General features: G+C 39.9%; 2 protein-coding genes across 4 annotated transcripts in view; one reads left to right on the top strand and one right to left on the bottom strand.

The window, feature by feature from the left end:
- The window catches only part of TPCN1 (two pore segment channel 1), a 42412-nt gene extending 29314 nt beyond the window's left edge, over positions 1-13098 (bottom strand). The window contains exons 1-4 of one of the 3 annotated variants that reach the window (XM_063454711.1): positions 12971-13098; positions 10255-10569; positions 7508-7617; positions 4452-4628 (exon numbers count right to left, since the gene is read on the bottom strand). In XM_063454711.1, coding sequence (XP_063310781.1) covers positions 4452-4628; positions 7508-7617; positions 10255-10360 — 393 coding nt within the window. In that variant the 5' untranslated portion in view covers positions 10361-10569; positions 12971-13098. Of the gene's footprint in view, positions 1-4451; positions 4629-7507; positions 7618-10254; positions 10570-12961 lie in introns of all 3 variants that reach the window. The other 2 variants (XM_063454712.1, XM_063454713.1) reach the window with 2 other exon arrangements.
- Positions 13099-13284: 186 nt separating this feature from the next.
- Positions 13285-23499, top strand: IQCD (IQ motif containing D). Its single transcript, XM_063454714.1, has 5 exons — positions 13285-13459; positions 16740-17479; positions 18596-18829; positions 20123-20194; positions 23055-23499. The coding sequence occupies exons 2-5, from the start codon at positions 16757-16759 to the stop codon at positions 23349-23351; spliced, it is 1326 nt and encodes a 441-aa protein (XP_063310784.1). The 5' UTR covers positions 13285-13459; positions 16740-16756; the 3' UTR covers positions 23352-23499.
- The last annotated feature ends 909 nt before the right edge of the window (positions 23500-24408 follow it).

A 24408-nucleotide genomic window follows, 5' to 3' on the forward strand; every position in this document is an offset into this window, starting at 1 on the left:
AATCATGACATGTCACACATGTCATGTGTCCTTAAGGGGTTAATATATATATATATAATTATATATATAAATATTAAAATACACTTAGTGTATGTGTAAATGTGTGGGTCTATATATATATATATATATATATATATATATATATATATATATACTTAGATCATATATATAATATATATATAAATGATCTATGTATATTTGATGTGTAGCTGTAATTTATTTTATTTTGTAACATTAAGGGGTTAAGAGGGGAGCAGAGGGGCAGAGACAGTGTCAGCCAGTGATTTTACATCACTGGCTGACACACAGGATCAGTGATCACAGTGACAGGCTGTCACTGTGATCACCTCCTGCAGATCACGGTAATTGGGCACAGGGGGAGTGCCTCGGTGGCCAGGCATGCCCCCCACCGTGATCTGCAGGGGGATCCTGCCTGCAGTTACTATGGGTCAGCCAATAGGCTGACACATAGTAACCTCTGATCGCAGTGACAGGCTGTCACTGCGATCAGATCGCAGGGAGAGGCTGTCTCTGCATTCAGATCGCAGTGAGAGGCTGTCTCTGCATTCAGATCGCAGTGAGAGGCTGTCTCTGCATTCAGATCGCAGTGACAGCCTCTCACTGCGATCAGACTCTGCAGATCGCGGTCACTGACCGCAGGGGGACTGCCTGGGGGGCCAGGCATGTCCCCCGACCGCGATCTGCAGATTGAAAATGCGGCCGGCTCCATGTGTCAGCCGATTTTAAAATCGGCTGACACATGGTAAATACCGATCGCAGTGACAGCCTGTCACTGCGATCGGAAGCTGCAGACCGCGGTCCCCAGGCACAGGGGGGCTGCCTGGGGGGCCAGGCATGCCCCCCGACCGCGATCTGCAGCGGCCATGTGCCGCCGGCCACGTGGGGGGTAAGACCGCCCAGGACGTACTATGCCGTCCTGCGGCGTTTAGAGCCGCCCAAATAAGGACGGCATAGTACGTCCTGCGGTCTTAAGGGGTTAACTCCTAAATGACAGTGAATTGAGCAGTGAAATTGCAGGGGAATGATCTATACACTAAAACTGCTTTATTTAGCTAATGTAATTTAGGGGACTATAGTGTTCCTTTAAGGTTTGATGCATAAACATTGAATATGATTTTGTTCTTCTGATCCTCAATAAATTATCACTTTTGGCACCACACTGAGAAGCCTGTGGATTCTGACTTTTAATAATTCTAAGAGACTGTGGATCACTGCCTGTGGTGCTCCAGTAAGGGTAGCAGATATTACTTGGTTACCAAAAGTGCAACAGTACGTTTGGATTAGGACAGATCTCCTATGGCAAAGAGTAAGGAAGAATTTTGCTTTGATGTCTGGGAGATGCAAAGGAAGCTCATAAATCGCAGTATATTATGCAAATCACTGCAGGAAAAAAATAAAGGGTTCGGAGTACTCTACGTACCATGACCTCTGCAATGATACAAAATTGCTACGTGCTTAAAGGGACCTTTCAGAGATTGTGTGTACATGTTGGATAGGTGTTGTTCTAAAGCAAGGATGCAGAGATATATTATGTATCTTTGTCACAAATCCCAGCCTCTTTTAAAAAGAACAAATCACTCTCTCATCAAGTTGAGAAGATTTTGTTTTACAATGTGATACTTTTATAGTTGTTAAAGCAAGTTATCCTTTTCCTCAGCAGTGAAGTACATTACTATATTTATCTAATTACAAAGTCCAACATAGTCCATGTGGATAAACCAAGTTTTTATTATCTATGTACATGGAACTTTTTCATTTCTACATATACCATCTGAAGAGCATGGAAAGTTGAAACCTGTATGACTGGGACAGGTTTAACAACATGCCATAAATGTTTGAATTGATTAGCTCACTAAGTTCACCTCTCACAGCTCAACATGCAGATTACTTTCTCTGCTCTAGTTACAAATACAAGTGGCTCATTTCCATAAGCTTTTCGGGCTACCCATTACTTGCAAAAGTCGCGGTCACTAGTGTGTTTTCCAAATGCAAATTCTCCCCATTAGCAACTAGTAATTATGATATGACACTATGGTTATACTCTGTTGAAGCCGTTAGTCGCTAGTTTCTGGCTGGTTTCTAAGCTTGTAGTGAAGTTTTACTTGGTGCCACTTTCAATCACGCTAATAATAGTGAGAAGGGGTTCCGAATAATCTAAAATAAATAATTAAGTTAATATATATATATATATATAAAACCTGATAACATAGTATAAAATAAAAAAAAAATGTAAATAAAGGAAAATAATCTTTGTCAGTCCATCGAGGGTTCTGTGCCATGTGTATTCATGGCAGAAAAGCCTTCATCAGGGTCTTCTCATGCATTGAGTTCTCAGTAAAAGCACTGTGAATGAATGACTTGGAAGTCAACTAATCACAGCAGTCTGACAAGCATGTTTCCGAAGAAAAGACTTGCCTCATAAGATGCACAGATGTTACATTAATGGACAAGTCTTGCGACAGGGATGGACACATTTACAGGTTTAGGAGACTGGACATCTCCTGGGCACTTTGGTGTGCAGGAAGTTGGGTCATAATCAGTGGGGCTCTTTGTGTGCTGGGCTTCGGTATGCTGTCCTTAGTTGCTCATGCAAATGTTAATTGTATTGATTAAACTGCTACAAAAACAAATGAAGTTCTTTAATTGAGCATGGTCAAATAAGGAACGGAAGAGGCAAGTTATTTACATAAGAGCTGCAGGAATTTGTTGTCAATAATTGACTATTTGATTAAAAATACCAATATGTCAGGTTATCTAATTAACACAAAACTTCTATAAGAAGATACCCGTTCTTGCATTGTTAGGCTAAAGTTGTTTTGGCAAGCAAGCTGGTTAAGTAAATAAATAAAGCCAGGGTTTAAAATTTGAATAAAATCAAAGAATATGAAAATATGACACCAGACAAAAATTCAAAGACACGTCAATAGCTAAATCCTAAATCCTTGCTCAAGTATGAAAAAAAAAATGTTTCGCTCATTTGTGCCATTACAGAAAGAACCTATACCATTTGCAAATAAGACTGCAAAAGAAACTTCCTGTATGTGATTAATGTTCAATTAACAGACAGAAGATAAAAACTTCTAAAGTATACACCTTGTACTGCCAGATGTGATTAAAATTGAAACCATTTTTTCATGTTGGCTGTAAGAGTAATAGCCAGGGCAGAAGTGGCTATGGCTGCATAAACAGAAGAAAAGGTGATTTAAATCCTACACCAAAACTGCTTCATTAAAGGGACACTATAGGCACCAAGAACACTTCATCTCATTGAAGTGGTCTGGGTGCAGTGCCTATGTATGTTAAGTCCACCTGTAGTGGTTGTTGTCTATAACAGTCACTATAAACTCTTACTAACAAAGTTTTACTCCTTGAATAGACGTACGACGTCCTCACACACTTTGCATTGGGACGAGAGAGAGGGAGGGAGAGGGGGAGAGAGAGAAAACGTGTGTGTGTGTGTGTGTGTGTATATATATAAATACAAAAATGCTCTTGCACTCACGCTTTAGTGTCCCTTTGTGACCGGGTGCTAGCAAACCAAGGCTGTATTATCCATTCTTCCAAATAGGTAGCTGCACTCACGGATTTGAAAAGTCCAAAATGTATTAATAAATGTTAAAAAGACGATCAACGTTTCAGTCCTGCATAGTGGACTTTCATCAGGGTCAAATACACATGTGTATTTGATCCTGATGAAAGTCCTCCATTCAGGACTGAAACGTTGATCGTCTTTTTAACATTTATTAATAAATTTTGGACTTTTAAAATTCTTTTAATTTCAATGCTTTCCTATGGGGAAATGAGCAACACTGGAGGTCCTCACACAGCGTGAGGACGTCCAGCGATGCTCTAGCACAGGTTTCCTGTGCTATGAAGGAGGAAGTGACCTCTAGTGGCTGTCTAGTAGACAGCCACTAGAGGTGGAGTTAACCCTGCAAGGTAATTATTGCAGTTTATAAAAAACTGCAATAATTACACTTGCAGGGTTAGGAGTAGTGGGAGTTGGCACCCAGACCACTCCAATGGGCAGAAGTGGTCTGGGTGTCTGGAGTGTACCTTTACCGTGTAGGGATTGCTGGTCCTGTTCAGGAGCACCGGTGGCTGCTGGGATTGAGTGCGGTTCCTATAATCATCTTTGTGTGTGTGTGTGTGTGTGTATGTGTCACTGTCAACAGTATCCACAAAACCACACAAAAACCATAAGAATATAGATATGAAGCTGACGATGTGGTTAAGGCAATACAAGTATGGAAATAACGTGGGGTAAACCACAATCTGACAAAAGCAACAGACAATACAGGTAAATGTTACAAAACAACAGAAAAAAACAAATGTGAACACATTTAACCCACACAATAAGAATAAATTCTACTTAAGAGTGAAGCAGAATGAAATACTACCTTTAATCAAACAATAATGTCATTACTTACATAAATATCCAGCCGCAGAGAGGGAACAGCTGGAGCTTCGCATACTGAGAGCAGCAACAGCAGAAGGCCTGTGCCGAGTTCCACTAAATAAAAAAAATGATTGTGTGCGAAGAGATATGCAGAAAGCGCCTTGGCATCACGGGGATGTGTGTAAAATTTGTCATTATTCTTTCCCTCCTGTAAAATGTAAGATAAATCCATTACACATATCAGGCCACTCATAAAAGAGAGAAGATCTTACGTTTGTAAAACTAACCTCTTTGATGCACAGTTAATTGTTACAAATACTTCTATACTACTCATCAATGGTGAGTACAGAGCACTATCATGCCTGGATTTATTTTAGCTCTCCCTTTTTATAAATAGGTTGTTGCTTGAATCATGTTAAGGACAGTGACACCTGAACTCTGGCACTCCATCTCTTATGAACTTAGGTTCCCATTATCCTCACTGGTAGGTGGATTAATATCATGAAGCTATTAGCCCACAGCAGATGGAGTGTCAAATGTTCTGCCAGTATCCACAAAGTGGGGATTTGTACCTGAAAATTAGTTGCAAAAAAAATTAAAAATAAAAATACTCAGATTTGCTGATTCTTCTCCCCCAGATCGGCTACTTTAACCTAAATTTCATGCATCAGTTATCATCTTGCCTTAACTTTTCTCAGAACTATTAGTCCTTGAGTTAATAAACCATATCCTAAATCTTTGGAATTTAGTACACTTTGGAGAGCAATTGAAGCATGTGATGTACTTTAATCACCCTGTGTATAATTTACGTTTAATGATATAACCTAACATTACATAAGTTATTTGGTTCAGTAAATATGTACTTTTCTACATCCTGTAAATACTTTAAAAATATATATTTTAACTTTTTGTACTACATTTATAGTGGAGATAAAACAAAACATAGATTAACCGGTTTGCTTTACATATTATAAATATAAAAATATTTGCACAATGAAAATCTTTAGACAGTATACAGTGGCATTTATCTTTTCTCACAGGGTATGAAATGTTCGTGTAAAATTAAAAAAAAAAATTTTTCTCACATACAGTAGGTGTAACATATAAATAAAAAATGGTCAAATAACTTGCTTATAGGTATTTGTAAGGAATTTGAGAAGGCATTACAAGCAGTACAGCTTGCTACAAATAGCAACACAATGTAAAAAGAATGTCTGCATTTAAACAAAAAGCCCACATACAGTAGATGCAGTTAAATTATATATTTCTAAAGTAAAGGTATTTAAAACTGCTGTGGCAAACTATCGATTTCTGGAATGCTAACATTAGCTCCTTGGTGGTCCAGCAGGGGTTAACTCTGCCTGTGGGTTCTGAGTACCTGATGGTCTAGCGGAGGAGCTTGAGGTTAACACCACCGGCAGATGCAGACCTCAGTAAGTGCTCCTTCACAGATCTATTCTTAGCTAGTCAGATTGCGAGCTGCATCAGGAGACTGCACCCTGACTCACTAGCGATCACTGGACCGCAACAAACCCATTACTGTACCTCTTGATGAGTGTGCAAACCTCAAACTGCCATTTTTGATCTCCACACAAAAGCAAACCTGCCAATTGCCTGCAGCAGGACTAAAAGAATGAAACAATACAGGACAGGCCAGTGCTCGGTAGTGCCTCCTTCAAGTGACACCCAGGGCATGTGCTATACCCTATTTACGCCGCTGTCATCAGCATCGATTTGATGACATATGGTATGTATGGGTACTCTACGTTATGTTAGAGGTCTCACAGAACATTTCAGACCTTTGTGAAAGGTTATTAGTGAGCACACAGTATACAATTAGGAGTGTAAAAAAATTAACAAAGCCCAGAGCTCACAGATTAGTGGGGACAAGTAAACGTTAGAGAGCATACAGGAGTAGAGGTATTGTGTGAAATGAGTGGGGAGAGGTAGGTAGGAGTAATGTTGTGAAGTGATTTGTACTGGTGAATCTGAAAACAATGAGTTGTTTTATCAGAAGTTAGTGGAGTGTTTAATAAATGTAGAGACACAAGCAGACAAAGGCATGCTGAGGCGGCTATAGAAGTAGCTTTTGGATTATTTTTGTTTTGGTTTATGTGGGATAATAGAATTTTGCAGAAGACCAAGGAGGATGGAAAGTCTATAGTCAAGCCAGGTAAAGACAAGGAAGTAGATAAGAATTTTACAGCTGAGACAGTGAATAGCATTAGGGCTTTTTAGAGGTTGAAAGCAAAAAGAGCAGAGCATAGTGGGTGTGTTTGTTAAAGAAAAGTGAAAAGAAATGATTCATGGATAACACATTAACAAACTGGGGTGAAGGGGAGACAGTGAAAGGAGGGAAAGAAATAATGGAATGAGAAAGCGGAGGTAATGGAAACGTTGCAGAACAGAAAAGATTTATAGTTCAGGCTGATTTTATTTGGTGAACGTAAAGGACACTGTAGAAAAAGGGAAGCCAGTGTGAAAAATATATGGTTACTGAAGTCATGATAAAAGCGAAAGTCAACACATGGAGTGGTATAGATAAAGAATGGGATGATATCAAGAATTAAGCCTTGAGATGGCTTTACAACAGCAAAGGGATCATTATCAGAGACAACTGGAGGCTAGATGTGCAAGGAATGGTAGAAGACGGGAAGAGGCAGAAGACGGGATGGGGAAAAAAGACAGAAAAAACAGAGAATAATAGTTGACATGGATGATGGGAAAAATTACAATGTTTAAACCCTCTGCAGAATGAAAGTCATTAAAAAAAATATATAAAAAAAAAAAGTTTTCCAACACATGTTTAACCCCTTAAGGACCAAACTTCTGGAATAAAAGGGAATCATGACATGTCACACATGTCATGTGTCCTTAAGGGGTTAAACACAAGTCAAAATGTTAAAAATATATATGTCTAAATGTCTATGAAGAAAACACTATGTCGCTTTAAAAGTACATTTCCTAGAAGCCAAAATTAAGTCATTTACAAATGGGCAGATAATATGTAATTTCCCCACGGGCATTCATTCTGTTCTAAACCTTAAGATTTTTTTAGCATTTTCTTGGACGGTGCCTTGTTCTGACCTGGAGGTAGATGGCAGCTTCTTGGTATCGTGTCTCCCAGCTTGTGGCTGAATTGTCTGATATATGGCCTTGCTCCGAGATATCTGCAAGCTGATCATACTCTAATCGCACTGCAGGAGGAGATTGGGAAGGATTAGATAACTGTTGAATCCAACAAGAAAACAATATTGCATATTATCTGTTAAACTCAATAATTCTCAGTGATATAAGGCACAATGATATATGTAGAGGCAAGCAATCTGGCCAAGCTTTAGGGTTCTTCCATTAAACTGTGTAATGAATGGAACACTTCTTAGTAGATAGCCCTCAATTAAAAACATACATGAGCTTAAACATCAATTTACAAGTTTGAATCTTTACAAGTTTGAATCTTAAAGTTCCATAGGAAGTAGGCATTAAAATCACTTAGGAGAGCATGTAATTCCCTTCAGTTTAAGTGCTAATAGGGTTAAATCACTGCTTACAAGGAGGAGATACTGATAGAGCTCCTTTTGGTCAGCGGTTACCAGATTTAGTGCTCCCAATCTTATTGATCAGATAGAACAAGTGCTCAAAGTGAAACCAGTTACATAGTACAGTATGGCCGAACCTCCAAGTCATCAATGGCTTTGGGGTGTGCTGGGATTGTCATGGGGCACCCACAGGTTCCAAAAAAAAGCCTGACAGAATTCCTCAGTAACCCCATGTTTGGCTGATTCTCACTCCTTTTATGAACTGACATATGGAGACTTGCAGGAGCTGTGATCAGTCACACAACTCAGCTCTACAGCACAGGGGAAAACAGTTGGTTTATTTTCCTGACGCTCAGATTTTAAAGTATACACAATCAGATTTGACAAAGTAATGTCCACATTTGTCATTTTCATCCCAAATTCATAGCTGTGATTTTTGTAAAAGCTATGAAATGTTAAAAAAAAAAATACTTATTCATCTATCTACTGGCTACTAAAATATACCCAAAACAAACCAATATTTCCTTGAAAATGTACCTATATATAATATGTGTGGGGTGGGTGTACGTAACATGAAAAATGAAAGTTAAACAAAAGTATCAAAATCTAGTTGTTGTTTGTTTGTTTTTCTACTTAGAAATTTCTCACTGTCCTTTGGCATTAACAAGGTAAATAGCAAATTCAGAGACCCAAGACAGCAACAGGGCATAAGCACACAGCCAAGGGTGAGCTATACAGCTGACTTAGACAATTAACTGCTATTTTAGGTAAATGTTTGCACTTTGTATGTTACAACCACGTAGAAAAATATATCAGTAACATCAATGTCCATAGCAAACATAAATGGCTTATAGTTACAAAGCCACACTTTTTGGAAAGGGCGAGCTATAGTGCAGATGTCAGTTGACAGATTGAGGTTGGTTAAAACATACACACACCAACAATAATCTTTAATACAGTTGATTACCAAAGATTTACTGGCAATCTTCCTTGATCATGCTGACGTGAAATCCAAACTCCATTACTGCAAAACAAATACCTCTAGGACAGGATGGTCCCAATATCGAGCAGGTTTCAGTGTAAAACATGCAATGAGTCGGACATGCATGGGCAATAAACAAGTATTAAGACAAACTTGATAACATTATTTTTATGAATAGCCCCTTAAGGACGCTGGACGGAAATTTTCCGCCATTGCAGTCCTCCCCTTAAGGACGCAGTACCGAAAATTTCCGTCCAATACTAAAATTAACCCCAGATTGCCACAATCGCAGCAATCGTGGGGTTAATGTTCCTGTAGTGTGTCTCCGTGTTAGAGGCACACTTCAGCAAGCAGTTTCACTGATTCAGCCAATGTGATCGCTCTGACCGGGAGTCAGAGCGATCACACATGTTGCAGTGAAACCTGATCTGTCTCCATGCAGCTCCGTGTGAGTTCTGAAGTGCAGAGAGACAGATCGGTGCGGATCTGTCTCTCGCCATAAAAAAACCTGTTCGTTATAAAATCCCACGGTCGGTCTAGTTCGGTAGTTTGAAAACTAACAAACTACTGAACAGAGTCAATAGTCTTACCCTAGAGCTTGTTCCCCTCACCCAGATGAATGATTTCACCGAACAGTGCCCTTCTAAATTGTATAGAACCGAACACAGGTGATGATGGAAGACCAGCGGTGTTCGGGAGTTTCTGTGTCCGATTTTAGTTCCATGAGCTTCATGCCCAAACACCGCTGCCTGCGTTCATGCGAACAAGATGGCCCGCACCTCGTGGTTGTCCACAGGAATTGCGGCCACCCAGACAAACAATTAGAACACTGTGGTGAGAAACGTTCCAAGTTGTTAATAGGTGTTAACAAGCTCCGGGGGGGTCTCTGGTTTGTGCGGTTGTTCGGTACCGAACCATATAATCCCAATTGCACGAATGTAGACTTTTATATCACATTTATTAAGGTCCATAGTCTGTGGGCAGCTGGCTGGCAAGCAGGCTTCTCCAGGAACTCGTGGCAAGCTCACTTGGACAGGGGTATATATATACTACCTAGGAATTTGTTTTGACTTAGGGTGCCTTGGAAAAATATAAAAATATTAAGGGCTAAAAAGTTTATGAACCACTAGTCTAGAGTGTTCCTTTAACCCCTTAAGGACCAAACTTCTGGAATAAAAGGGAATCATGACATGTCACACATTAAAGGCTGACCATGAAAATAGGAACTGTGTGTTATTAGATATGGATTGTTGGAACGGTTATTATAATACACCTTTATGAACCAGCACAGCTCAACGGCTGATCAGTCTCACCTGAAGTCGTATCATTGTTTGTTCCATCTGCAGCGTGATCAGCACAATCACCATTTTCTTCCAAAGTAAGAATAAGAGGTTCATCATCCTCCTGGTTTTCAGCCATTCTTATGAGATTTCACCCACTTCTAACTTAAAGCTTCAGCTCACACTCTCTGTTCTGAACTGCTATATCATCCATTTGGGAAATTCAGCCTTAAAAGCAGTTTAATCATACACCAAAAAGGATTTCACTACATCGACAAGTTTCTTGAGCTAGGAGTGTCATCGTTCCATGCCGTTATAGTAAAAGCAGATATAACTTTGAAGGTCTGACTGCAAGAAACAAAATCACAGACAAGCAATTTTTCCATAAGTGGTATGAAGAAAACACACCATAACTATTTCAGTTATGATAATTCACTTTATGACATATTCATTGAATGGAAAAATCTGTGTATGTGGGGATACATAGATAAAGTAGAATGGGTAATATTCACGTAATATCACTGATTCGGGATATACTTCTAAAAGCATTCCCAGCGAACATACGTCCATTAAAGGGACACTATAGTCACCTGAACAACTTTAGCTTAATGAAGCAGTTTTGGTGTATAGAACATGCCCCTGCAGCCTCACTGCACAATCCTCTGTCATTTAGGAGTTAAATCCCTCTGTTTATGAACCCTAGTCACACCTCCCTGCATGTGACTTGCACAGCCTTCCATAAACACTTCCTGTAAAGAGATCCCTATTTAGGCTTTCTTTATTGCAAGTTCTGTTTAATTAAGATTTTCTTATCCCCTGCTATGTTAATAGTTTGGTAGACCCTGTAAGAGCCTCCTGTATGTGATCAAAGTTCAATTTAGAGATTGAGATACAATTATTTAAGGTAAATTACATCTGTTTGAAAGTGAAACCAGTTTTATTTTCATGCAGGCTCTGTCAATCATAGCAAGGGGAGGTGTAGCTAGGGCTGCATAAACAGAAACAAAGTGATTTAACTCCTAAATGACAGTGAATTGAGCAGTGAAATTGCAGGGGAATGATCTATACACTAAAACTGCTTTATTTAGCTAAAGTAATTTAGGTGACTATAGTGTTCCTTTAAAAAAAAAACAACTGTTGGTTTATTGTAATGGCTACACCAAAGCAACATTGTTATTAAAAGAACACTCCAAGCACTTTAACTACTACTACATCACACTGTAGTGGTAATGGAGACAGGAGTACACTTGCATCCCTCCCAATGAAAAATATCAAACCATTTGATAACAGTTTACATTTCTTATTTGGAGTTTGCCAAGTGTAGTACAGAGCTTCCACCTCCCACTGAAGTAAGGAGTAAGTAACCATTAGTAAAACAGTTTAAAAATTTACATTGGAGGTGCAAGGGAGTTCCTGGTATTATAACCACTGCAATGTGCCGTAGTAGTTATGGTTCTCGGAGTGTACTTTCAACCAGGCAAATTTAAATCATTCTCAACATATGAAGCATAGCATTTGTTTAAACATTCCTTAGCACTAGATTAAAATTTATATTTGCACATGTGGCATGGCGTGGCTAGGCTAGGAACCACCTAGAAGCGACTCTAGTGGCTGGCTGGTAGACAGTCACTAGAGGTGGAGTTAACCCTGCAATTTAATTATTTTCCCTTTTTAAAGCCAAGTAGTCTTTTCTATCTTTATGATGCCTTTTATTGCAATGATTCTGGAAATATATTTATGAATACATTTGTGAAGGAGCCCACAGTCATGTAATTTTCCATAGACTTTTGAGATTTTATTATTTATATAGCGCTGTACAATGTACATAATCTCTGATATGCACATGTCCTAACAGTTACGGACGGAAAATGGTGGTGATGAGGGAAAATATTAGTTAAGTATACATTTAACCTCCCTTTAAGCCACACATGGACCATCCTGGAGGGGTCTTTGGGTAAAAATATTTTTTTTTTTTTTAAACTGACAGGTCAGCTTTAACTATAACATGTAGTATAGAGTTAAATTATTAAGCAATGTTGCTTTAAAACAATTCATTTGAAATTTTAGGTCAAAAGTAGCTGTACTTGATGCATAGGTAACAGATTTTTTTCAGTTCAGCTATTTTGGCCTTAAATTTACTTTTAATGGTCACTTTAGTAAATAACTCTATTGGCTTATTCTACCCTGCTCAACAGTCCTTCTTCCCAGCTTCAAGGCAGGGGTGTATGTTAGAGTTGATGTATGTGAATACAGGGGTTTATTAGATAAGTGTGCGAATGCAGGACTTTACATGTGCAGTGTCAGTTTGTGTGAATGCCAGGGTGCATTTGTAGTGTCAGTTCATGTGAAGGCAGATATTTACTAGTGCAGTGTAAATGCAGGGGTGTATTGTGAAGGGTGTCTACCAAAGCAAGGAAGAATTTGTGTGGAATTAAAATGTGTTTGTGTTTCTTGCACTTCCTGTGCAGTGAATACAGGGATTGTTATTATTGTGTATTGCAAGCTGATCTCTTTCCTTCTACCCCAGCCCCTATGCCTTATCCTCTGTAAGTTTTTGTTTCCGACTATCCCAGTCCCCATTCCGATCTCTCGTTATTCCCTCACATCTCCTTCTTCATTATTATTATTATCCTCCTATGTCCCTCCATCTCCTCCATTTGAGGTTGGTCTCACCCTGTGCCCAGGTTTGCTGACACACACAGTGAGCCCTTCATGCAGACTATCAGCCCACGTGTGTCACCCCTCCTACCGGTGGCACGGCAGAGCGGGCTCCTGGTACAGACCTGGCTCTCCCCTCTGCCAGGCCTTGCCACTGGGAGCTCTGGCGGCGGCTGGGTTGTGCGTGGAAAGGGGCGTGGCCTCCGCTTCGCCCCCCTCCCCCACAACTCCCAGGCGCATTGCAACCGTGGGAGGTGTCCCGGGCTGCGCCCTCCCTCTACTTAGGAGAAACGGTCTCGGTAAATGGCGATCGGGCCGGTTGGGCAGCTCATCTAAGCTACTCAGTCGGCTCGTGCCAACATTTGTGCCCGAGGCCGCACAGAGTGCAAATGTTTAGCTCTAGTGTGTACAACTCAAGGTAACAGCGCTGCATTCTGCGCATGCGCTCCATCCGCCATGTGAACAGAATCGGACGCTGTGATTGGCTGGGCGGGAGAGCAGTGCAGCCTATTAGTGAGGTTTCGGTTGCCTAGCAATAGGAGGTAAACGGAATGAGCCCATAGCGGAGCTGGCACTGCCGGTGGGTAAGACTATTTCTATCGGTTTTATTTTATAATGAGGGCCAGCCATGGGACTGCAGGCGAGGTGTGACAGTTACAGAGTTACAAACAATGTAATAACCCCAGTGACAAATCGCTGCGGAATTTGTTGGCGCTATATAAATAATAATAATAATAACTTATCACCAGCCAATAGCTGTGGGTGATGGGAGTTGTCCCAGTTAATTGAAAACTCCAAGCCGATGAATGAGAGCAATGGAAGTTACTCTTACAGATATCCCCTAACTGATGGCTGAGAGTTAAAGGGACTTTTTAGACATCAAAACAACTTTAGCTCAATTTCCGGCCATTTGGGAGTTAAATCACTTTTGTTTGTGACTGACACAGCCTGCATAAAACAAATTGGTTTTATTTTCAATCAGATGTTAACTTACTTTAGAAGTTTATATCTCCTGCTCTGTAAATTGAGCTTTCCTCGTTCACAGGAGGCTCCTGCAAGGTCTAGCAGGCAATTAACAGAACAGGCTATCAGAAATTCTAAATTAAACAGACTGTGCAGTAAAGTAAGTTTAAACATTAAATCTCACTTTACAGGAAGTGTTTACGATGGCTGTGTAAGGGAGGTGTGACTAGCAACAATGTATTTACAGCGAGGATCACAAGACATTTCTGGCAGATGTCTTATAGCCTTGTGTCATGGGGAGCCAACGAGCTAGCCAGCTGTCCGCCTTAGAGCCCATCCAAGTCAGGCAGCTGCTCATATTGTAAATTGGCAGCGAGGGAGCGCTGATCTCTGTGCTCTTCTTGTTCTGCTCCCTCGGACGAAATGCTGTGATGCCGGGAGCCAGAATATTACATCACTCCAGGCCCCAGCATCACTAAGCGTTTGTGCACCCAGGGGCCGAACAGCCACACTGGATCCCAGTAAAATAATGTGCTCCAGCTCTCCCAAAGGTAGGGAAGCTGGGAGGATTTAAATTACAATAAAAAAAATAATAATTTGTGAGTGTATGAGTGTGTGTCAGTCTGTCAATGAGTGTGTGTCTGTCAGTGAATATGTGTGTAACTGTCAGTGTGTGTCTCTGAAGGAGTGTAAATTTGTGTCTATCATAGTGTGTCAAATCAGATCTCATCACTCCAGGGGGCCCGGCAGCCCTGCCGACCCCTGCGACCAGGTGCCCGCCGTCATGTTTTGTGGCCCTGGCCCGTGCGTCAAACCGCCGGTGCCGCCATTCATGGGGTCGATGGACCCATGCTGTTAGGGCCACCCGATGGGTATGGATTTTCAAAGGGCCCGGTCAGCGCTGCAGCGCTTTAACAGCGCGACCAGCCCCCCTGTGACTGCCCCAGTCACTCCCCCCAGCATACACAGAGCCCACGCGGGAGGAAGCAGAGGAGGGAGTCAGAGTGGGAACTCTAACTCCCATCAACCTGAGCCACCACTAGACCCCAGGGAAACTCACCCCTCTGCACCTAAATGGTAGGAAACAGGAGGGTGACCTAAACATTTTATATGTGTGTCTTATGTGTGTGTGTGTGTCTGTATGTCTGTTTGTGTGTGTCTGTCTATATATCTGTATGTATGTGTGCCTGTCTGTTTGTATGTATGTGTCTGTATGTGTGTGTGTCTGTCTATGTATGTGTGTGTCTGAGTATGTATGTATGTGCCTGTGTATGTGTCTGTCTGTATGTGTGTGTGTGTCTTTTGGAGGGGGGGAGAAGAGGGAGGTGGTGGGGCATGGATCTGTTTTGCACCAGGGCTCCATGGATTGTGTGTCAGTCTGTTAATGTCTGTGTATGTGTATCTGAGAGTGTGTGCCTGCCAGTGAGTGGGTGTGTCAGTGTGTGTCTGTCAGTGAAAGTGTGTGTTGGTTAAATAGTGTGTGTGCCAATGACTGTCAGCCAATTAGCAGTGCCACTTCCCGATTCTGCAAGAGCCTTTCAGTTTCCCGATTTTGAGAAAACTGAAGGAGAGAGAGGCATGGTGATTCGGCGCTGGAACACAGTTTTTGGGGTTTTTGGTGAGCTGCAGGTAAGAGCTTCCCAGGTGCTCTCTATCTCTCCCCTGCCCATTGTGCCTGTGTGGGCACTGATCTCCCCTCCGGTCCTTTAAGGCAAACAACAGGGCTGGCTTGGGCCGGCAGGGGAGACCCTCAGCCAGCACTATTTTCTCGGGGGGAGGGAGGGGTGGCAATTGCCCCCCCTTGGATCCGCCAGTGGTGCTAACGGTCTGTCAAGTTCGGTAGTCTTTTACAGGTTTCTCTGCAGGGCTCATAGTCTGTGGGCAGGAGGCTGGCAAGCAAGCTCCTCCAGGAGCACATGGCAGAGGCATTTCTGCCGCACATATCAGACAAAGCCTTATCTGTCCTTTAAATAAATATTAGGGTTCATACTTTTATTTTATTATGCTTTAGTTTTATTGATTTACACATGGTATTCTTGTGGATTTTTTAAGCAATGGTGGGGTCATTCCAAACAAAAATCCATGTTGAGCAAGGGGAGTTAAGTTTTATATCACTAGGTCCTTGCAATGTATTTAGAATAATCATATTTCCATTATTCCCTATTTTTGTTGACCTATTCTAATACTCCTAACCTTCTCACCTTTTCTTTTGACAATACAAACTGCTGAACTACATTAATGTAATTATTAATATTTATATCTGTGTAAAGAATTATATTAAAGATGGCCCTGGGTGTCTTCAAAAAAGCACAAATTGCTTATATTTGGTTTTTGTAATGTGCACTACAAACCACAATGAAAGTAAGTTAAAATATATATATAAAAAAAATTAGAGCACTGTGCAGCACCTTGGTTGAATTATCTGTGAGTGATTTTTAGGTAGAGTGCCAGATTATTGTGTCTGTGTGTGTGTATATGTGTATATATTATATATTTTTATTTTTTTTTAAACTTATTGTGGTTTGTGGGTATTACATTGAAACAAACATAACACATTAAAAAAAAAGGGGGGGGGGAGGAAAGGGCATTGGTCCCAAACACAAGGAATCTCTGAAAAATCTCCTTCACTACAGAGTTAATGCAGTATCTATAGAATACATTTTAAAAATGGGGATTACTTCCAGCCTGGAGTATCCTTTTAACTAACATTTTTATGGGAACCAACATGTCTACTTAAAATGTGATTGAGTTTGTGTTAATTAACCATGAAGTACACTAACTCATAAAGTATGTTTGTTCTTTTAATGCAAAAATAATAAAACAAAATATAATGTAGAATTATGTAAGCTTAGGTTATGTTTAACTATTTATATATATATATATATATATATTTTTAGAGGTCTCAGAAAAAAAGATGGATAAAGCCACCAAAGTGCTTCCCCCTTCCCGAGGAGTAACGATGCTTTCGCCTCAACCTCTGGCATCTCCCATCGAGAGCTACAAGAAAAAGCAGAGTAAAATGAGCAAGAAGATGCTGGACCCAGGTCGAAAGAAGTTAAAATCAGTAGAGACACAGCGAGTTATTGCAGTGCTCGATGAGACAATTAAAAGGTTGGAATTGGTCAGCCTTTTCCAGTATGCAGCCAATAACCTGGATCAATTCAGTTTCATTTTTGGTTCAAAGTTGACAGGGGCCATTCGTGAGTATCAGAGGCTGCAGGAGAGACTGCAGATGCAACTTAGACGCCTGAGTACAGAAAGTGAAGGAAAAGAAGATGATTGTATCCTACTGGAAGGGAAATTTCCAACTGAAAGCACAGAGTCGAAGCTCTCTGTACTTCATGAAGGCATTAGGAGCAATATAAGAAACATATTGAGAATTTTCCGCGATAATCCGGCAGCCAGTGAAACCTTGAGATCAAAAGGCAATGCACGTGATCCAACATCTCAGAATCTGATACAGACATTCTCAGATCTCAGAAGTTGCATATATGAGATGCTCTTGAATAATCCTTTTGAGCAGGAAGAACAAATGCGTTACTTCCATAAAATTGCTTCACGTGACCAGAAAAACAAGGTCATTCTGGCATCTTTGGAAGAAGAGGTTAATGCAGCCATTCTTGATCGGGATGCTGAGGTATTGAAGTTTACAAGTTGCATGGCTGGGCTGGGTAGAAATGAGCAGATTTGTAAGTAATGAACCATAGGATCTTTTCCAGCATGTGCTTTTAAATGAAATTTCCCAGGTTGAGTTGAACCATGTTTTTTAATGCATTATGTAGATAATACATTAAAATATCTACAAAATATATTTTAAAAAAAAGTAAAAAAATACAAAAGACGTTCTTGCATTTGCTACAAATCCTCAGGGTTTGCAACACATTGAAAAGGTCATACCAGTAAAATGTGTTAGTAAGTGTTAATTATGTCTGTGTGCACTGCCATAGTGCTGTTACATACCTGCCAACATTGGAAGGTATGAAATTGGGACTGTGGTGTGTGGGCTGGCAGGGTTGCGTGTCACTGATGTCATAAGGTGCAGGTCCTGTCCAAAAAAAGGTTTGGGCCCACCAGGAAAGGGGTGTCCAAACAAAAGGTGGAGTCAGCCTGGCCTAAATATATACCAGGTTGACAGTCCATTGCTCTGGCTCTAAGCTGGAACACCTTAGTAAAACCTGTCAATCCCTTTACTGAGACAGAGGTCAGAGACCTATGGCACATGTGCCATGCTTGGCATGCAAGGATTCCAAATGCAAACAGATTGGGAAGATCTTAGGATCTCCTCTGAAACTGGCCAAAAAGGGTTCCAATAGGACACCTGCAGAACTTTCGTCACTAGCCATGATTGCAGGAAGTGGTGTGGGGCAGGCCTAAAATCACCCATTGTAGTGCCTGGAGGATCATTTTCTACCAGTGCTTCTGAAGGGGAATCCAGTTTGTGATCTGTATTATTTAATAATACTGTGCACAAATGAACAGAGACCGGTTTCAACAATAAAAACTTAATATACTAGCCACTAAGAGGACATGAGGCAGCTTGACCAGGAGGGTCTATCAGTATTTTGTACTGCAGACATGTCCCTGAGCTGGGACCACACTTGACCACACTTGACCACTATGTTTGCCAAAGTTGGCAAGTATATAAAAAAAAACATTTTCAGCCACTTGAGTGAAACAGCACTGATCTTTAATGTTACTTGATGTGCTAATGTTGTCTTATTTTCTACCTGTTTACTCTTTACTTTCCTTGAAGATTTCCAGGACAAATGAAATTATTCGACAGCTTAAGATAAACCTGCATCATATGGAAATATCGTCAGAGAATCAGGTGAAGAACATAACGCAAGAATCAGAGACGCAACAGAAAGCAGACCGTCGCGCTTCTGAAATAAAGTGTGCTAAGCTTCAGCAAGACCTCAAGCAACTAAGATCCCAGCTTAGTGCCACTATTGCTGAAAACCAAGAGATAGAGATAAAACTAAGAAAGGTATGTGACTTAATACCAGATATAAACAACCTTTTCCATTCTAGCTGGCATAAACAGCCATGACATGAGTTTAGAGTCATGGGGATCAAATTCCACAACAGCAGGTAAGGTTACATGGGCAGAATATTCGTACATTATGTTAGAGTAAAGTATCTATGTTTTTTATTGCCAGTTTGAGCATTGTAAAGTGTATTGGGTTTATTCACAAGAAAATGATTTGTAGTGAATTTAAAAACAAAATTTCACAATTTAGAACAAATTAGTGGTTTGAAAAAATTCTCTAACTCGGCTATAGTCAAAACTTGTCTATTTTATCCTGAACATTGAATTATTTACTATACCCATACTGTCCACCTGAACACAGGCTTTTAGGATCAACCTATGAACAACCTCCTCAAAACTGTCTATAACCAGTTATTTTGTAAACTTAACCTGTGGGCCACATGGTGAAAGAGAGCACATGTCAAGGAAAAATATTGCTGTTGATGAGTAACAACATGTAGCATTTGCTGCTGGCAGTTATTGCATATAAACTGCTACTTCGTACATCTTATACAGCCATTTAATTGGATTCTATACTGTTAGTACTTCAAATCTGTATTCTTAACACTATAGCGCCCTCTTGTGCCGCCCCCCAGAGGATGAGCAGAGCATGAAAACGTCCAGCGTCTTTTAAGGGACTCAGAGTTCGTTAGAATCCCAGAAGCGCCTCTTATGGCTGTCTGGTAGATGGCCACTGGAGGCAGTCTTAGTGCTGCACAGTAATCATTGCTGTTTCAAAACTGCAATGTTTTACAATGCAAGACAAAGTTATACAGGGACACTGCACTCAGACTACTTCAATGAGATAAAGTGGTCTGGGATCCTATAGTGTCCCTTTAATATATTTTAGATTTTAGACTCATATAAGGAACTGTGGTACTGTACAGTGATGTTGGTAAGTAAAATGGTTTTCCAGAAACTAAACTGTCTCATCAAAACGTAGATCTGTTAATACAGGCTTCCCCAAACTCCAGCCCTCAAGATGTCGCTGAACTACAACTCCCATGATTCTGAGCCTATCTATTTCATTCATAGAATCATGGGAGTTGTAGTTCAGCAACATCTGGAGGGCCAGAGTTTGGGAAAGCCTGTAATTAATACATAGTTTCTAGTAATAATTCTATGTACACAGAAAAGTTGACAATGTCTAAGAAAAACATGTACTTTAGTACTGATTTTGTTTCACTGCAAATTGCTCAGTTATTTTAGGATACCCACATAATGTAATGAATTATATGTTTATTTTTACAGAAAGAATATAGGCTGGAAGCAGAACTGGAGCACTGGATAGAGAAATATGATGCGGATATGGGAAAGAAGCAGGTATGGTCAAGTATTAGAATGCTATTTCCGTACTGCCAGGTTTACATTTGGCAAATTGCTTGGCAATAAACAATATTAATGGTTTATATAACATATTTAGTTATATAAGAGAGACTCGCTGGTTACCTCCTAATAGGCAGACATGTACCTACAGAACTATTGGTATGCTTTACCTTTTATAATGGGAACTAGGAAATAATCACCTGTTTGTAAATCTTATTTGTGGTTGGTATCAATAAGTCAAATGTATGTAGTAGAGGTAAAGGGTAGTAAAAGTCACTGATGATTTACCAATGTGATCTCTGTGCTTGACAGACAGCTAATCTTGGCAAACATATGTTTGAAAAAACATGTTAATCAGTGGTAGACATGGTAGGTTAACTGACCAGTGAGTTTTGGACAAAGAGATCATCAGTTTTTATATTCTTAGGCACTCTCACAATTACAGCCTAATTAGCATCCCAATCCAAAGTTTCCGAATGAAACTCTGCACATACAGAGATATTTAATGTTGCTTCCAGATCCCACCTCTAATGTGGGATCCTCAGTTCCAGGCAGGACTATAGTAGGGGAAGGGGGAAAAGGCACACAAAGGTGCTGAGGGAATAGACTAGGTGCTGGGGGGAAGAGACACACAGAAGAGCTGAGGGGGAAACATGACAGAAAAAGGGACATGGAAAGTGGAAAAAGAGACACACAAAGGTGCATGCGAAGGGTAAAAAGATACACACAAAGGGGCTGTGGGTAAAAAGATACACACAAAGGGGCTGTGGGTAAAAAGAGACACACAAAGGGGCTGTGGGTAAAAAGAGACAGACATAGGGGCTAGGTGAAAGTAAGCGACTCACAAGTGGGTGTAAGACACAAAGGGTAAAATGGAGAATAAGATGCACTAAAACAGGTAAGACATTTAAAAAGGTAATAAGAAACACAAAGGGGGGAATTAAGAGACTACAGGTGAAGATGCTTTATTTGTTTTTTTGAGGGGCTAGGGAGCAAAATGCATTTTCGCCTGTGTAGTCAAAAAAGCTTAAACTGTGACTTCATAAGAGGCCAAAAAATCCTTATTTATTTGTATTTTTTCACAAGTGTGTGTATGTGTACATACATTGGACATACAGCCACTAGTTTTATTCATTATGAAAGAGCTATAGAATAGTCAAGTAATTTTGACTTTTCAGCGATTTATTTATTACATATAGCCCCATTAATATTAAAGAGATACTCTAGGCACCAAAACAACTTTAGATTGTCAATCTTAGTGTATGGATCATGCCCCTGCAGTCTCACTTCTCAGTTCTCTGCCATTTAGGAGTTAAATGACTTTGTTTATGCAACCTTATTTACACCTCCCTGCATGTGATTTACACAGCCTTCCTAAACACATCAATTACTTCATTAGGCTAAACTGGTTTTGGTGCCTACAATGTCCCTTTAAGGAAACACAAAGTAGAATGCAGAATAAAATATTGCAGTTTTTTTGTATATGAATAAAGTAACTAACCCTGGAAACATTGTTTCTTTCTGTGCATAAGACACTTTTCTACAGTTTACTTTCTCTTACATTCTAACTCCCTCTAGTGTCAAAAAACATAATTACACTAACAGGATTATTCACTAAAGTAAGAATTAAAGGAACACTATAGCGTTAGTAATACAAACCTGTATTCTTAACACTGTAGTGTTTTCCTATTTATTAAGGTTTAGCCCCGCAACCAAATCTAAATAAAAATTGGAAAAAAGGTTTTACTAGAGATGAGTCCCTGCTGCCCCACGACCTGTACCCCATGACCTGTACCCCATCACGTCACACCAGTGTTTCTAAAAGTTGAATCCAGTGAGCACTGGGGAATAAGAGCACATGTGAGGCAGAGCAGCGCTCCTATTGGAGGTTAGCTGTTACAACCATGCTTGACATGGTTCACACTGCGGAAGTTCCTTCAACAGCTGTCAGGTTAACTACCACAAGAGACATTATTTGACCCATTAATGTAAGTATTACAATATCTACTAAACTGCATTTGTTTACATTGCAGGGTTAAAGCATCCAGACCACTTGATTGAGATGGTAGAGTCTGGGTGTCTTTAGTGGTCGTTTAGAGATGATTTTTTTTTGTGTTGTATTCTTACTTTAGAAAACAACCTTGGGTTCACTATAATTATTTCGGTTTTTTTGTGTCTCTGTTCTTTAAAGGAATAATATAGTCACCAAAACAACTTTAGCTTAATGAAGCGGTTTTGGTATATAGATTAGCCCATGTCACAGAGATTTTCTTTTCACTGTTTGTCTGCTGGCTACTGCTGCCAGTGGGCAAATAGAAAACTCTTAGTCACAAAACAAATGAAACGGGTTGTCCATTGACCATTTCATGTTTTATTATTCAGCCACAGGTCAATTCAGAATTTTTGGACAAATTACTGATCAATAGAAATTCAGTTGAATCGTAATACATTCCAAACCAAATGTATATCATTCATTCATTTTTACTTGTTAATATATAATATAATAATGAATACTTTTTTGATGTAATTCTGTACGCTACTTTTACCGCACCAAACACCTGGCGGTGATATAGCTTTGGTTACTGTGTGTGTTTGGGAATATACTTGATGGTTTGTAATGTAATCCATTGGAACACTGCCTCCATTTATCTCTAAATGTAACATTTACTCACTCGTGTTTTTTCAACCTATAAAAAATATTAAGGAGCGTAGGTTCCTAAATAATGTCTCTAATAGTTTAACATATAAAAAATATTAAGGAGTGGAGATTTCTTCATAATCTTTATAATAGATCAACATATAAGAAGTATTAAGGAGTGGAGATTCCTTATTTTATTTGTGCTTTCTTTCTCGTCAGGCGGAGCTGGAAGAGATTGAAGGTCCTTACACAGAGGAGAAAGCCCAACTGGAGGAGTTAACAGAGAAGCTGTCTGTGATGGAGGTTGAATACCTTCAGATTATAGAGGAGAGGCGACTTGCACAGCTAGAGAAGGAGGCAGCAGAAAAGGAATTGGCCAATAGAAACAGAGCTGCCACTGTAATTCAGGCCCATTGGAAAGGCTTCCAAGTGCGCAGAAAAATAAAACCGAAGAAGAAGAAAAAGAAGAAAGGGAAGGGAAAAGGGAAAGGAAAGGGAAAGGGTAAAAAAAAATAAGAATAAAAAGAGGCTACACTGATGACCGATATTAATGCATCTTTATCCAATATCCATTTAATTGAGTGGATGATTCCTTTCTGTACTAATTTTCAATCTTTTTTTAATCTTTTGTTTTCTAGGTTTTTGGAATTGGGGTGCCATAATTAATTCAATAAATGCTTCAATAAATGTACAGTCTACATGTCCTATCATAATACGATATAGATAAAAAACAAACACCAAAGAAAGTAACAGCTATATTGGCATAAGATGAGAGAAATATATAAAAGTGCAAGCAAACTGGTAAATGCAGGCACTCTCAGGATAATTCCCAAAATATCCCCAACCAATAAATAACTCACATTTATAACAGAGGGTGCCAAATCACAGCTATTCAATTAATACATATCACATAAAATACTCATCAATAAGGAAGGACATATGGAAGGAATAAACAAAGAAAAAGATCATGGCAAAATAAATGTACCAGCACGTAGAATTGTATCACACCTAGGGCTAGAAGGTAACGTCTTACCGGGCCTTAGAATGGCTGGACTTAACGTACCAAAGAATAGTCAGAATACTTGCTGAAGTCAGGGACACAGAATGGGACACAACGATAAGGGAAAGCCAAAAGTCAAGGATACCAGAATACAGGGAAGTCAAAATGAAGCCAAAGTCAATAAGTCACACTCTCGGACAACCACTAAGGGAAACCACGACAGGGCAATGAGGAAAAAAATATATATATTTTTTTGTAAATATGCTTTTATTTAATTGTGCAATCGTTCAATTTGTCAAATAACTATGAGTATGCGTCAGTTAGGACACGCAGGTCCCGTCAGCATAAAACAGTGACAATCATATTAGGAAGTGGTGTTCGATCAATCATACATTGGTGACACGCAGGCCACAGCATAGCATGTATTTTCTTGTAAATAGTGCATTTATGAGCAGTTCGTACAATAGCAGGTAGTAATGCGTGAGATTTTAGTGAGACTCACAGGTCTCAGTCTGCATCTTAACAATGACGACATGAGCACAGCATGTGCCTAACGTTAGTTTATGCAACATT

This window comes from Pelobates fuscus, chromosome 5 (assembly GCF_036172605.1).
Source record: "Pelobates fuscus isolate aPelFus1 chromosome 5, aPelFus1.pri, whole genome shotgun sequence".
Classification (NCBI taxonomy): domain Eukaryota; kingdom Metazoa; phylum Chordata; class Amphibia; order Anura; family Pelobatidae; genus Pelobates; species Pelobates fuscus.